The sequence below is a fragment of the Nerophis ophidion genome, linkage group LG19 (genome assembly GCF_033978795.1).
Source record: "Nerophis ophidion isolate RoL-2023_Sa linkage group LG19, RoL_Noph_v1.0, whole genome shotgun sequence".
Taxonomy (NCBI): Eukaryota; Metazoa; Chordata; class Actinopteri; order Syngnathiformes; family Syngnathidae; genus Nerophis; species Nerophis ophidion.
The window spans coordinates 9,569,195-9,585,974 of NC_084629.1; the positions used below are offsets into that span (position 1 = coordinate 9,569,195).

General features: G+C 42.4%; 1 protein-coding gene across 1 annotated transcript in view; it reads right to left on the reverse strand.

The window, feature by feature from the left end:
- Positions 1-16,780, reverse strand: part of LOC133537936 (anosmin-1-like) — a 251,758-nt gene that overhangs the window by 4,094 nt on the left and 230,884 nt on the right. Inside the window, exons 10-12 of the mRNA XM_061879117.1 lie at positions 8,202-8,290; positions 5,466-5,637; positions 2,072-2,292 (exon numbers count right to left, since the gene is read on the reverse strand). Of these exons, the coding sequence (XP_061735101.1) occupies positions 2,072-2,292; positions 5,466-5,637; positions 8,202-8,290 (482 nt within the window). The remainder of the gene's footprint in view (positions 1-2,071; positions 2,293-5,465; positions 5,638-8,201; positions 8,291-16,780) is intronic.

The following is a 16,780-nucleotide window of genomic DNA, read 5'->3' on the forward strand; positions in this document are numbered from 1 at the left end:
AATTTAGTAAACTAAAAAAGGCCGTATCGGCATGTGTTGCAATGTTAATATTTCCATCCATCCATTTTCTACCGCTTATTCCCTTTCGGGGTCGCGGGGGGCGCTGGCGCCTATCTCAGCTACAATCGGGCGGAAGGCGGGGTACACCCTGGACAAGTCGCCACCTCATCGCAGGGCCAACAGAGATAGACGGACAACATTCACACACTAGGGCCAATTTAGTGTTGCCAATCAACCTATCCCCAGGTGCATGTCTTTGGAAGTGGGAGGAAGCCGGAGTACCCGGAGGGAACCCACGCATTCACGGGGAGAACATGCAAACTCCACACAGAAAGATCCCCAGCCTGGATTTGAACCCAGGACTGCAGGAACTTCGTATTGTGAGGCAGACGCACTAACCCCTCTGCCACCGTGAAGCCCTTTCTTAAAATCATTTCTTATTTCAAGCATGAAAAAACATCATGATTCCGAGCGTATATCATTATGTCAAGATAATGGCACTAGCATTTACTTATTTAAGAATATTTTTCAACAAATTGGGCAAAAAAGTCCCAAAAAAATGTTTTGTACCAAAAAAAGTGCACTTGTTATTAGTGACAATATACTTATTTTAAAGGTATTTTTGGGTTCATTGAGGTTAGCTAATTTGATTTGTTCTGGAAAGTGTTGACGAGCCAAATTTTTTTGTTCTATTGGCAGATAATTTTGCTTAGTTCAACTAAAATACCCCTCGTTTTTGTATTTTTTTTCTCATTTTTGAACACTGACTTCTTGCAGTGTGGGGTCTGAAAGTACTGACGGCCTACAAAACCAGGCCAGACACTACAAAGTTCTACAGGAGCGTAATTCAAGAATATTTTTCAACATATTGAGCAAAAAAGTCAGATTTTTTTTTTTTCTACCAAGAAAAGGGCACTTGTTATTAGTGTGAATAGACTTATCTTAAGGTATTTTGGGTTCATTGAGGTTAGCTAATTTGACTTGTTTTGGAAAGTCTTGACAAGCCAAATTTTCTTGTTCTATTGGCAGATAATGTTGCTTAGTTCAAGCAAAATACGCCTCATTTTTGGAATTTTTTTTCTTGTTTTTGAACACTGACTTTTTGCAGTGTAGCGGCTAAAAGTTGTCTGCTTTAATCGCATAATTACACAGTATTTTGGACATCTGTGTTGCTGAATCTTTTGCAATTTGTCCATTTAATAATGGAGACTATAAAAAACAATGCTGTTGGTGGAAAGCGGTGAATTGCAGCTGTCTTTAGCACTGAGACACTGCCGGTGTTTCTTCACGTCAACCAGCAAGTTTTTGGATGGGAAAATTGTGATTTATATCTTACCGGAGACATCATTGGATTATTCGTCGTCCTGCAGCAGCTGTCAAAAAAGGCAGCTGTGAGCTTGGCTTCTCTCTGAGACACTGCGTGTTCACCGCAGCCATCCGACCTCGAGGTATGTCTTTACAATCTTAACAATCTCACTAAAACACTTTTAAAACAATACGCAGATAAGGGATCTTCTATAATTATCCTAGTAAATGTGTCTAGTTACATCTGAAACGCTCACACTGCCGCCACTTTTTTTTTTCTTTTTTTCTTCCAGTTTTTCTAGTTCTTTACTATCAATATCCTAATTCACGAATCTTTCATCCTCGCTCAAATTAATGGGGAAATTGTCTTTTTCTCGGACTGAATAGCTCTTACTGCTGGTGGCTCGCATTATAAACAATGTGAACATGTGTGGAGCCCTGCAACTTGTGACGTCACGCGCACATACTTCCGGTAAAGGCGAACTTTATCGTCGATGTTCTCTACTAAATCCTTTCAGCAAAAATATGGCAATACCGCAAAATGATCAAGTATGACACATAGAATGGACCTGCTATCCCCGTTTAAATAAGAAAATCACATTTCAGTAGGCCTTTAACATCTCCGTACGACAACTGGAAAACCTAGCAATAATCGGTACGGAAGACGTGAGTGAAACAGGATGAGAGTGTTACCCCGGTAACCAAAGCTAGAACCGTCCTCGAGCAACAAAACTGTCAAGTGACAAAAGCGATGGAGCGAACTTACCGGAGGCAGGATCTGGGACTGGGAGATGATGCTGTTGGGCAGGCTGTTCTGCCGACTCTCAGAGGTGATCTCAGCCCAGGTGACTTGAAAGCCTGTAATCCGCTGATGGGGCGCCACTCGGGAAACGCGCCACAGGAAGTTGCCGGTGATATTTACCCCACTGATGGAAAACGTGGCTGTCAAATTTTCAGGCTTTGCCAGAACTTTGGGAAGCCCCGCAGCTGTTAGCAGACGGAGAAAAAAAAGACTTGTTCAACTTATTGCCGAGTGTTTATTCAATAAGAAGATTGATAACTTTGTATCCTAGTATACTATGTATTAGTGTACAGGTACCAAAATTATTTTGATAATTTTCGTTACTTTTCTAGATAAAAGGGACCTCAAAAAATGGCATTATTGGCTTTATTTTAACAAAAAATCTTAAGGTACATTAAACATATGTTTCTTATTGCAAGTTTGTCCCTTAAATAAAATAGTGAACATACTAGACAACTTGTCTTTTATTAGTAAGTAAGCAAACAAAGGCTTCTAATTTAGTCTGCTGACATATGCAGTAACATATTGTGTCATTTTCCATTCTATTATTTTGTCAACATTATCAAGGACAAGTGGTAGAAAATGAATTATTAATCTACTTGTTTATTTACTGTTAATATCTGCTTACTTTCTCTTTTAACATGTTCTATCTACACTACTGATCAAATAAAATAATCATTTTTCTGTTGTTTGGATGCTTTACATTAGTTTTGGATGATACCACAAATTTGGGTATCAATCCGATCCCAAGTAGTTACAGGATCATACATTGGTCATATTCAAAGTCCTCATGTGTCCAGGGACATATTTCCTGAATTTATAAACATAATATAAATTAAAAAAAAAACGAAAGACGATGTTGCCAAAACATATCGACGTAATCATAGTAGTATCGACGAGGTACGCTACTGTACTTGGTATCATTACAGTGGATGTCGGGTGTGGATCCACCAATGGGGTTTGTTTACATTTTGACGCCGGTGAGCTAAGGTGTGTAGTGAAGCATGTTTAGCTATTCCTCGTCCTGCAGGGATGACACTTGTACGAAACATACTTTATTTGTCGCCGTGGAGGCGAGGATTAGTAATTTGGAAGTAGCTAAAACACTGCAGCCGGTGGCTGGACTTAAAGCACCTCTTCCTGTGGGTGTTTCAGTGTCATAACTTCACCTTTATCGTCAGTTTTTAGGCCAAAATGCGTCCGTTTTCCTTTTTGTTTTTACACACTGTGTCTACTTGTAAGTACTCCGTGATTGTGCACTGCCGAACATGCTCGTCAGCAATGACACGACGTGACGACGACAGGTGAGCGGACCGGTACTTTTCAGATGTGGTATAGTACCGAATATGATTCATTAGTATCGCGGTACTTTACTAAAACCAGTATACCGTAGAACCCTACTATCTACAGTTGTGATCAAAATTATTCAACCCCCACACAATGTTGGTGTTTTAGCAAGTTGGACATTTATTCCGTATTTTGTTTATAGTCATATCAAATAAAGATGTGTCAAATAGACAAATGCAACTTAAATTGTAACACTGTATTTTACAAAATACCAAAAAAGGACATTTTTCTTAATATCTCATTGACAAAATGATTCAACCCCCTAGTTCCATGCATCTTTAGTACTTAGTAGAACCCCCTTTGGCAGTAATGACATCCTTCAAAGGTGATACACAAGCTTCTTGCAACCATCTACAGGTATTTTAGCCCATTCCTCTTGGGCAAAGGCCTCCAGTTCATTCATATTCTTGGGCTTGCGTGCTGCAACTGCCTTCTTCAAGTCCCACCACAGCTTTTCTATAGGATTTAGGTCTGGCGACTGTGAAGGCCACTCCAGAGTCTTCCAGCCCTTCTTCTGCAACCACTCTGATGTTGATTTGGAGGCATGCTTGGGATCGTTGTCCTGTTGGAAGGTCCAACGTCTCCCAAGCCTCAGCTTCGTCACTGACTTCATGACATTTGCAGCTAATATATCCTGCTAGGAAATAGACTTCATAATGCCTTGAACGCGCTGGAGATTCCCGGTACCTGAGGCAGAGAAACAGCCCCAGAGCATGATTGACCCCCCCACCATGCTTAACAGTAGGCAAGGTGTTCTTCTCTTTGTAAGCTTCATTTGTTTCTCCTCCAGACTTAACGTTGATTCATAGGCCCAAAGAGTTCCAGTTTTGTCTCATCACTCCATAGAACAGTTTCCCAAAATCTTTGGGGTTTGTAAGGATGATTTTTGGCATACTGGAGTCTATTTTCCTTGTGCCTGGTAGTCAGAAGTGGGATGCGCCTGGGAGTTCTGGCATGGAGGCCTTCATCTCGTAGTGCGCACCTTATTGTCTGGGACGAAACCTGCGTTCCCCCCTCTGCAATGTCCTGTTGTAGTTCCTCAGCTGTTACCCGGGGGGTTTTCACCACTGTACGCTTCAAATACCGGACAGCATCCTCTTTCTACCACGCCCAGGTAGTGTTTCCACTGTGCCTTTAGATTTAAACTTACAAATTATGCTCCCAACTGTGTCTCTTGGAATGTGTAATGTCTTTGCTATTTTCTTATATCCATATCTTTTCCTATGAAGAGAAATGACCTCCTCTCTTGACTTCTTTGACCACTCCCTGGACTTCACCATGTTGCAAATACACCATTGACCATCTACAAGAAGCTGAGCGTCACAGTCTTTTTCAATCAGTTTAATTGTTGCTCGTTATGGTTCTAATCACATCTACAGGTGTTTTCAACACCTGATTGAAAAGAGCTTATTCAAATTATGTTCTTAAGAGTTATGATCTTCAAGGGGTTGAATAATTTTGTCAATGAGATATTAACAAAAATGTTCTTTTTTGGTATTTTGTAAAATACAGTGTTACAATTTAAGTTGCATTTGTCTGTTTGACACATCTTTATTTTATACGACTATAAACAAAATACGGAATAAATGTCCAACTTGCTAAAACACCAAAATTGTGTGGGGGTTGAATAATTTTGATCACAACTGTATAAAGTGGCAATTCTACTTTAAGCCTTAATACCACCGGCCAAGGACGTTGCTTTTCCATGCATATCTTTGACAACGTTTTGCTTAACTTCCATTCATCATGGCTAGAAAAGAAAAGATACATTGGCCTTGCAGGAAGTATGCACTCCACTGAGATCGTAGTTGTGCGTGGTGTTATGTGCCAGACTATTTCTTGGCCCAATCAGAAGCTCCATCTTTCTGTGGCAAGACTCCCAAAATACCGTGATGTTGTTTTGATACTTTATGGATTTTTTTAATTACCCTGATTAAATACGCTGCAGTGTTTAATCGCTATATCAACAGCAATCACAAGCCCGTCACGGGTCAAATGTCTAAATACTCGCCTCCCTCCCCGGGGCAGGGGATGTGCTTGTGGGTCTTGCTCCGAATGGTAGCGCAGGACGGGGTGAGGAAGGTGGTGCTCTCCTCCTTGGAGCGTCTCTTGGTCTTGTGCATGTGAACCGTGACTTTGTACTTGCAGGAGAACAACAGGCCCGGGAGGTTGATGTAGTTCTCCTAAGCCAAGAAACACATGATTCAGTCCTGATGACTTTGACATGACACCGGGGTCAGATCCCGTGGAGCCTCGGAGATAATTAAAAGCATGGCGCCAAGGCGGATCACGTTCTCCACCCAGGCCTCCGGTGAACGTGGCCCGCGTTGGAGAACCTGACGACAACCACTTGGTGAAACAGCGATCACTGTGATGAGTTAATGACCCAACGTGTTAATGGACCATGCCAAATAAAAAAAGGACTTGTTTCAGCGTGTGTTGACACTTACGGATTCGAGTGATTTCATGATACATTGGAACCCCCTGATATCAACACCCTTGTCGACATAAGTGGTTGTTTGATATCGTAACTAGCCATTGCACATAAGGCTGGGCGATATGGAGCAAAACCGATACCGCTGTATTTTTAGTCCGAATGGCAGTATACGGTAGTGTTGTCCTGATACCAATATTTTGGTACCGGTACAAACGTTTTTTTGATGCTTTGTGGACTTGGAAAAGGCATTCGACCGTGTCCCTCGGGAAGTCCTGTATGGGGTATCGGACTGTCTGATTGTGGCGGTCCGCTCCCTGTACGATCAGTGCCAGAGCTTGGTCCAACCCTCACATTTCCAGTGAGGGTTGGACTCCGCCAAGGCTGTCCTTTGTCACCGATTCTGTTCATAACTTTTATGGACAGAATTTCTAGGCGCAGTCAAGGCGTTGAGGGGTTCCGGTTTGGTGGCCGCGGGATTAGGTCTCTGCTTTTTGCAGATGATGTGGTCCTGATGGCTTCATCTGGCCGGGATCTTCAGCTCTCACTGGATCGGTTCGCAGCCGAGTGTGAAGCGACCGGAATGAGAATCAGCACCTCCAAGTCCGAGTCCATGGTTCTCGCCCGGAAAAGGGTGGAATGCCAAGTCCGGGTTGGGGAGGAGACCCTGCCCCAAGTGGAGGAGTTCAAGAACCTCGGAGTCTTGTTCACGAGTGGGGGAAGAGTGGATCGTGAGATCGACACACGGATCGGTGCGGCGTCTTCAGTAATGCGGACGTTGTACCGATCCGTTGTGGTGAAGAAGGAGCTGAGCCGGAAGGCAAAGCTCTCAATTTACCGGTCGATCTACGTTCCCGTCCTCACCTATGGTTACGAGCTTTGGGTCATGACCGAAAGGATAAGATCACGGGTACAAGCGGCCGAAATGAGTTTCCTCCGCCGTGTGGCGGGGTTCTCCTTAGAGATAGGGTGAGAAGCTCTGCCATCCGGGAGGAGCTCAAAGTGAAGTTGCTGCTCCTCCACATCGAGAGGAGTCAGATGAGGTGGTTCGGGCATCTGGTCAGGATGCCACCCGAACGCCTCCCTAGGGAGGGGTTTAGAGCACGTCCAACCGGTAGGAGGCCACGGGGTAGACCCAGGACACGTTGGGAAGACTATGTCTCCCGGCTGGCCTGGGAACGCCTCGGGATCCCTCGGGAAGAGCTAGACGAAGTGGCTGGGGAGAGGGAAGTCTGGGCTTCCCTGCTTAGGCTGCCGCCCCCGCGACCCGACCTCGGATAAGCGGAAGAAGATGGATGGATGGATATATATTTATATTTATATATATACAAACCATATATATAAAAAATTGTATTACTATTTTTTTTAAATCTGTCCAGAGTGATCAATTTTCCAGTGCTGATTACTCTCGGTGTTTCCAAGCCACTCAGATAAATCAAATTGTCTAAAAATGCATGTTCGATATACCATCGATAACGTGAGATTATCATCATTCTATTATGTTGTTTATTTCTATTACAGCCCGGCCCTTAGCCAAATAGTTTTAACCCAATGCGGCCCCCGAGTCCAAAATTTTGGGGACCCCTGTCTTATATACACAAATCCAGCAGTTTTCTTACAAAATATCTGGCGTGTAAATATCTGGTCTGGTGTTAAAAAAAAAGGAAGCCTGTGGGATGTACTGTCAAGTACACAATAGTTTGAGAATCATTAAGTGTGAACACTTCTTCAAACTTGCAACACTTGCAGGGAGAAAAAAAAAAAAAATCAATTTCTCATCCGTTTTTGAGGAAGTTTTGCTTGGCGTGTAATGGGCACTCCCTCGAGAGCTGGCATGTACATTCTCACTGATACCAAACAGCTTTGATTAAAAGTGAATGAGGCGCTGCACTCACATGAAAGCACTAGCCTGGAATCCTTCCCGGCCATCTATAGTAACGGGATGTATATTTCCTAGCAACCGCACTCCGGCTCCCCAAAGAATGTGTTGATTGGCTCGGCCTCTGCCATCCTGTATCAGCTTGAACCCTAAACAGCCGCCTCCCCAGACGCTCCCAAAAAGAGAAAGAGAATCCTGATGTGGAAGCGCCGCATTCTGGCACAGACACCAGCCACCCATTCTGGGAAAATTTGCTTTAGTAAATGCCTTTTATTGGCCATCGCCCCAATGGCCTGACCGCAAGACTGAATCAGATCAGTCACAACAAAAGCCAGCCGTTTTTCCAAAGTGCAAAGGCGTCAAACAAAAGAGGAGACACGTGCTTTGCATAGCACAGAACTGCTGATGAGGCGCCACGGATTCTGGGCACTAACCTGGGTCGAGGATTTCTCCGGTCCCCGTGTCTCGTTGTGATGGCAGTACTCAGGCATCCATTGCACGTGGTAGCGGTTAACTCCAGGCTCTGCAAACATGGGACGGAAACAAGGCAACGTGTTGGTAGAAACTATTGTTTTTGTTGTTCCCGTTCTTGCTTTTTTGGGGGGGGTTACAACTGGCATGGAAACCAGCAAGCATTTTTATAGCTTTTTCATAACACTGCTGTTTAAGTGCAGCAGACCGGACGAAAAGGAAGTGTCTGTGGGAAAGAATTTGGAAAGCATTGTTTTTTTTCACCACGGGTACTTTGAAAAAAGTGCATGTTTAAAGGCCTACTGAAATGAGATTTTTTTTATTCAAACGGGGATAGCAGGTCCATTCAATGTGTCATTTCGCGATATTTTTGCTGAAAGGATTTAGTAGAGAACATCGGCGATAAAGTTTGCAACTTTCGGTGCAAAAAAAAAAGTTTTGCCTGTACCGGAAGTAGCAGACGATGTGCGCATGAAGGTCACGGGTTGTGGAGCTCCTCACATCTGAATATTGTTTACAATCATGGCCACCAGCAGCGAGAGCAATTCGGACAGAGAAAGGGATGATTTCCCCATTAATTTGAGCAAGGATGAAATATTCGTGGATGAGAAAAATGAGAGTGAAGGACTAGAAAAAAAAAACACTATACAGTGGGAGCAATTCAGATGTTATTAGACACATTTACTAGGATAATTCTGGAAAATCCCTTATCTGCTTATTGTGTTACTAGTGTTTTAGTGAGATTATATGGTCGTACCTGTACAACCTGAAGGTCGGCCCCGCACCCTTCTTCAGCACCAGTAAAACGGGTGGTGGCGATGCCCCTCTCTGCCCTTCGCAAGGGACCCTCTTCGAAACACGATCTTTCGAAATGATCGCTGCATAATACACTGTACTTTGTGTGTGTGTTCCAATCCAACCGTGTTCACTTGACTGCTCTGTTCCATAGTAAAGCTTCACCGTCATCTTTCGGGAACGTAAACAATGAAACACCGGCTGTGTTTGTTTTGCTAAAGGCGGCCGCAATACACCGCTTCCCACCTACAGCTTTCTTCTTTGATGTCTCCATTATTCATTGAACAAATTGCAAAAGATTCAGCAACACAGATGTCCAGAGTACTGTGGAATTGTGCGATGAAAACAGAGAACTTAAAGCTGGGAACAATGCTGGAACAAAATGTCCTCTGCAATGCATGACGTCAGGTGCACGCGTCATCATACCGCGACGTTTCAGCAGGATACTTCTGGGCAAAATTTAAAATTGCAATTTAGTAAACTAACCCGCATGTGTTGAAATGTTAAGTCTTCATCATTGATATATAAACTATCAGACTGCGTGCTCGGTAGTAGTTGGTTTCAGTAGGCCTTTAGACTTAGACTTCCTTTTTATTGTCATTCAAATTCGAACTTTACAGTAGAGATAAGAAAAAAAATTGTTGCTTTAGCTCACGGTAGTGCAGTATAAAATAGCAATAAGGTGCAGATATAAATAAATAGATTACTGTATAGATAAATATATTGCACTTTGGCATATGCATCCACATTTATGGATGTATGATATATAGTCTTTATATTCCCGCGAGTTAATCCGTTTTTGAGGGGATTATTATGATGCATTCTATGATTTTAAGGCCTGCGGGAAGAAGCTGTTACAGAACCTGTAGGTTCTGCTACGGAGGCTGCGGAACCTCTTTCTAGAGTCCAGCAGTGAAAACAGTCCTTGATGGGGGTGAGAGGAGTCTCTACATATTATCTGAGCCCTGGTCAGGCGGTGGCTTTTTGCGATTTCCTGTAAAGGAGGAAGAGGTAGTCCTGATGATTTTTTCCGCCGTCCTCACCACTCTCTGCAGAGACTTCCAGTCTGAGGCACTGCAGGCTGCAGTCCAGACAGAGGTGCAGTTGGTCAGTAGCCTCTCTATAGTGCCTCTGTAGACAGTGGTGAGAACGGGGGGAGGGAGCGGTGCTCTTTTCAGCCGGCGCAAAAAGTGCATGCGCTGCTGAGCTCTTTTTGTGTAGGGACCAGGTCATATTGTCAGTTATCTGCAGCCCCAGGAACTTGGTGCTGCTTACCATCTCCACTGCGATTAGTCAATAAGGACGTAACGTATCAAATCACGGTATGATATTATCATGGTATTTAGGCCACAGTACGATATTATTGTGGCATATGTCCAAAAAAAGAATGGTTTAAAAATGATATAGTGTGCCAAAATATTGTAATCATACGGTATACCGGTATTAGTATAGTACTAATACTAATACATCGGTAAAGCTGTATGGGGCGGTATAGCTCGGTTGGTAGAGTGGCCGTGCAAGCATCTTGAGGGTTCCAGGCTCGATCCCCTCTTCTGCCATCCTAATCACTGCCATTGTGTCCTTGGGCAAGACACTTTACCCACCTGCTCCCAGTGCCACCCACGCTGGTTTAAATCTAACTTGGATATTGTGTTTCACTATGTAAAAACGCTTTGAGTCACAAGAGAAAAGCGCTACATAAATATAATTCAATTAAAAAAATAACGACGTGGTATCGGATTGATACCCGAATTTGTGGTATCATCCAAAACTAATGTAAAGTATCAAACAACAGAAGGAAGAGTGATTACTAAATTTTAACAGAAGTGTATACAGAACATAACAGATATTAACAGTAAATGAAGAAGTAGATTAATAATTAATTTTATACCACTTGTCCTTAATAATTTTGACAAAATAATAGAAAATGACACAATATGTCACTGCATATGTCAGCAGCTAAATTAAGAGCCTTTGTTTGTTTACTTACTGTCAATGTTATTTGGTGTCAAACTCCAAGATGCAGAGATGGAGGCAGGCATGGAGTGAGCAAACATGATTTAATAAAGATACTAAGACAAAATCAAACAAAGGGTTCAAACCAAAAGCGCGCACGTGGGCGGATAATAAACAAAAGTCCTTTAGCATAGAAGCTAACAAGGAACAAAAAGGAACTTTAGCATGGAAGCTAGAGGATAACAAACAGAAAAACTGGAAATAGCTAATTTCTAACAAAAACAGCTTACCGCTACGACGACCAGGACAAGATGTAGCACGACAGGTAATAGCTGAAATGATGCCGGACACGACAGGTAGCAAAGACACAAGAGTGAAATGAGGCAACGACAATACAATGATCCAGCAACTGACACAAGACAAAGTGGGTACAAATAGGAGCAGGCTGATTGGTAACAGGTGTGGCCAGATGCCAATCAGCCACAGCTGAGGGAGAACACAGCACTCAGGGAACAAGACAGGAAGCTGAAGAAATAAGTGCATTAGACAGGAACTAAGGACAGGAAATACTAAACACACTGAGGAGGAACACAGCACTCAGGGAACAAGACAGGAGGCTGACAAAATAAGAGCACTTGACAGGAACTAAAAGACAGGAAATAATAAACACAGGAAACAGACAAATGCAGAGGAAAAAACTAAAACATAGACAAACTGTCAGGGGCAAGCCTGAAACTTACTAATAAAAGACAAGTTCGTCTTGTATGTTTACTATTTTATTTAAGGACAAACTTGCAATAAAAAACATATGTTTAATGTACCCTAAGATTTTTTTGTAAAAATAAAGCCAATAATGCCATTTTTTTGTGGTTCCCTTTATTTAAAAAAGTACCGAAAATTATCGAAATAATTTTGGTACCGGTACCAAAACATTGGTATCGGGACAACACTGATACATATATGTATTTTTAAGTGCGAATAATTGTGCAGCAAATATTTAAAAAACAACTTACATTTGCTTGTTTTTAAAGTGACAATGTAGACATCCAGTGTAAAACAACAATAGTCACTTTAGTGTATTTTAGCATTTACCTTCTAAGAAGCAGTGTCCTCTACAGTCAGGAAAGTGTTGTTTCTCATAAAAGTTACCTTAAAAATGAACTTTTAATGTCAGGCTTGTCCCTAAAAGTTTGGCTATGTTGGTTTTTTCCTCTGCATTTATCTTTGTTCCTGTCAGCACTCTTATTTTGGTAATTTCCTGATTTTCTCCCTGAGTGCTTTTTCCTTTAAGCTGTGGCTGATTGGCACCTGACCACACCTGGTGTCAATCAGCCAGGCACTATTTAGACCTGCTTTCTCCTCCAGTCAGTGCTGGATTATTGTCGCTCCAACGGTTGTTTGTTCCTAGTACCTCTAGTCGCTCCTACTGGTTGTTTGTCGCTAATACCTCTTGTTGCTCCTACCCGTTGTTTGTCGCTAGTACCTCTTGTCGCTCCTACAGGTTGTTTGTCGCTAATAGCTCTTGTCACTCCTACCGGTTGTTTGTCGCTAACACCTTTTGTCGCTCCTACAGGTTGTTTGTCGCTAATAGCTCTTGTCACTCCTACCGATTGTTTGTCGCTAATACCTCTTGTTGCTCCTACCCGTTGTTTGTCGCTAGTACCTCTTGTCGCTCCTACCGGTTGTTTGTCGCTAGTACCTCTTGTCGCTCCTACCGGTTGTTTGTCGCTAACACCTTTTGTCGCTCCTACAGGTTGTTTGTCGCTAATAGCTCTTGTCACTCCTACCGGTTGTTTGTCGCTAATACCTCTTGTTGCTCCTACCCGTTGTTTGTCGCTAGTACCTCTTGTCGCTCCTACCGGTTGTTTGTCGCTAGTACCTCTTGTCGCTCCTACTGGTTGTTTGTCGCTAATAGCTCTTGTCACTCCTACCGGTTGTTTGTCGCTAATACCTCTTGTTGCTCCTACCCGTTGTTTGTCGCTAGTACCTCTTGTCGCTCCTACCGGTTGTTTGTCGCTAGTACCTCTTGTCGCTCCTACTGGTTGTTTGTCGCTAATAGCTCTTGTCACTCCTACCGGTTGTTTGTCGCTAACACCTTTTGTCGCTCCTAGAGGTTGTTTGTCGCTAATAGCTCTTGTCACTCCTACCGGTTGTTTGTCGCTAATACCTCTTGTTGCTCCTACCCGTTATTTGTCGCTAATAGCTCTTGTCGCTCCTACCGGTTGTTTGTCGCTAACACCTTTTGTCGCTCCTACAGGTTGTTTGTCGCTAATAGCTCTTGTCACTCCTACCGGTTGTTTGTCGCTAATACCTCTTGTTGCTCCTACCCGTTGTTTGTCGCTAGTACCTCTTGTCGCTCCTACCGGTTGTTTGTCGCTAGTACCTCTTGTCGCTCCTACTGGTTGTTTGTGGCTAGTACCTCTTGTCGCTCCTACCGGTTGTTTGTCGCTAACACCTTTTGTCGCTCCTACAGGTTGTTTGTCGCTAATAGCTCTTGTCACTCCTACCGGTTGTTTGTCGCTAATACCTTTTGTCGTTCCCACCTGTCGTTGTCAGTGCAGTAAGCTGGTCCTGTTAGTTCCTATAATTATTTACGGTTTGCTGTCTCTTAGCTCCTTGTTTTGTAGTTTCCTGTTAGCCGTTAGCTATTTCCAAATTTCCTGTTTGCTGGATCCCTGTTACCTGTTTCCAATTTGTGTTCTTTTTGTTATTTTTGAAGATTAAATCATGTTTACCTATTCAATGCCTGCCACCATCTCTGCATCTTGGGGTTCAAAACCAACACAACTTGACATTTAATAGTGTAAATACCTCACAAACTGATGTTTGGCCTTGGCTGGCTTCAAATATATATTGTTAGGATCACAGTTTATGAGGAGGGTGTACACTGCCTTCGCCCCAGTGCAGCTCGAATAAACTCCAACCCCCGCGACATCGGGAGAAACAAACAATGGAAAACTAGATGGACGGGTTGAGGATTTGTCAAGTATTCTTTCAGTTTCCGCGTATTTCCCTGCGTTGAACAATTTTTTTGCTGATAACCTCAATGCTGCGCAAGGTGACCGGCTGGCTCTTCGTGTCGCCTTGGAAACGCCAGAGACAAAAGCCTTGCTTTGCAGAACACAGCCAGGGTTTGTCAGCAACATAACTCAAATAGTTATGGAAAGATTTTGATGACTTTTTTTTTAGGAAATGTCCAAAAAAAACAATTTCTTTAATCCAGGGGTGTCAAACGTACGGCTCGAGGGCTCGGATCAGGCCCACGAACAGGTTTTACATGGCCCGCGGGATGAGTTTGCCAAGTATAGAAATTAACCTGAAATTTTTGAATGAAAGAAACTGCTGTTCTAAATATGTCCACTGGATGTCGCAATTCTTTGTATCTTTGTAGATCGGAGGTCAGCAACCCGCGGCTCTAGAGCAGAATGCAGCTCTTTAGCGCCGCCCTAGTGGTTCCCTGGACCTAATTCAGAGATGTGTGAAAATGGAATAAGATGAAGAAAAAATATATACTTATTGCTTTAATATATTTTTTGTAGGAGAACATGACACAAACCTTTCTGATTGTTAGAAATTCCACTGTTAGTATTTGGCAAGCACCGTTTTGTCCTAATAATTTCAGCAATTCTTGAACTCAGAGTAGTTTTTTTACATGTACAACTTTCTCCGATGCTGCCACGTAAAGACGTGTTTTACGCCACTCCTTTGTCTCATTTTGTCCACCAAACGTTTTATGCTGTGCGTGAATGCACAAAGGTGAGCTTTGTTGACGTCATTGACTTGCTGGAGTGCTTATCAAGCATTTTTGGTCACTGCATGACTGCAAGCTAATCGATGCTAACATGCTATTTTGGCTAACTATGTGTACATATTGCATCATTGTGTCTCATTTGTAGGTATATTTGAGCTAATTTAATTCCCTTTTACTTATGTCCTCTGTGTATTTAATTTATATGTGCATGTCTCATGACACATTATCTGTACTGGCTGCATTTCTGATAGTTGTGTGCCATGTTGTTCCAGACCACAGCAAACGTTACCCAGCTTGCAAAGATTGTAATAAATCCATTAGAAGAAAACAGCCTGCCGTTTCCTTAAACTTGGACACACACATCTATACCTTTGGCCATTTCCAGGAGTTATCTCACCCTCTAAGAAGGCTCTGTTTTACTAATGATTTCCAATGTTGCAAAAATGTGTAGAATAATAATAAAAATACAACATTTCTGTCAACAAATATGTCCGTCAGCCTGCGACACAGCCATTTTGATAGTAGGCTAATATAGGCACTTACATGATCTGTTGTCTTCATTACAACACCTGTATAAGACTTTTAAAGTCATTTTGATAGTAGGCTACTATAGCTAATATAGACACGTCATGTTTGCCTTCATTATAAGACCTGTATAAGGCTTTTAAATTTTTGCAACTCCAGACAGATTTTAAATTTTTGGTCGGTGTAGCTCGGTTGGTAGAGTGGCCGTGCCAGCAACTTGAGGGTTGTAGGTTCGATTCCCGCTTCTGCCATCCTAGTCACTACTGTTGTGTCCTTGGGCAAGACACTTTACCCACCTGCTCCCAGTGCCACCCACACTGGTTTAAATGTAACTTAGTTATTGGGTTTCACTATGTAAAGCGTTTTGAGTCACTAGAGAAAAGCACTATATGAATATAATTCACTTCACTAATATGGCTCTTTCAATGTTTTGGGTTGCCGACCCCTGTTGTAGATAAATAAATGATAAATGGGTTGTACTTGTATAGTGGTTTTCTACCTTCAAGGTACTCAAAGCGCTTTGACACTACTTCCACATTTACCCATTCACACACACATTCACACACTGATGGAGGGAGCTGCCATGCAAGGCGCCAACCAGCACCCATCAGGAGCAAGGGTGAAGTGTCTTGCTCAGGACACAACGGACGTGATGAGGTTGGTTCTAGGTGGGATTTGAACCAGTGACCCTCGGGTTGCGCACGGCCACTCTCCCACTGCGCCACGCCGTGATGCTAAATATGTACAAAATAAACCACAGTATGTTTGTACACCAGTCGAGGAAAATGAGCAAACTACATAAATAACCTCCGGCAATTTGATTTTGATATAATTTTTTATCTTGATAGATTGAAAATGAACACCAATGATTTGACGGATGAACATTATCAAATTATTTATTGAGAAAATATAAATAACGACAAATAAATGATTAACCGCAACATGCAAATGTAAAAAAAAAACAACAACATAATTTAGCAGAATGTGCTTCTTCTATTTTTAAACAAAGAAAACAATCCGACGTTGTCTTTATTTTTAAGTTATCGTGCCATTATTTTACCAGTCCGGCCCGCGAGGGAGTAGATTTTTCCCCATGTGGCCCCTGATCTAAAATGAGTTTGACACCCTTGTTCTAATCAACTACGAACCCACTTCACTTCCTGCTTACAGCAATCCGCGCCGCCCACCTTAGCGCAGAGGATTCTGTTTATTTCAGATCCGGAAAATGCCAGAGAAAACTACACACCAAGTTTGTGTTTGATTCCGTCAGGCGTCACGGTGTTATGTTAAAAACTTTATAACTGAAATACTGCAGTATCTACAAAACCGTTGCACCCCCTAGTCCAGTGGTTCTCAAATGGGGGTACGTGAAATTTTTAATAAATATTCTATAAATAGCAACCATTCAAAAATCCTTCATAAATATATATATTGAATAATACTTCAACAAAAATATGAATGTAAGTTCATAAACAGTGAAAAGAAATGCAACAATGCAATATTCTGTGTTGACAG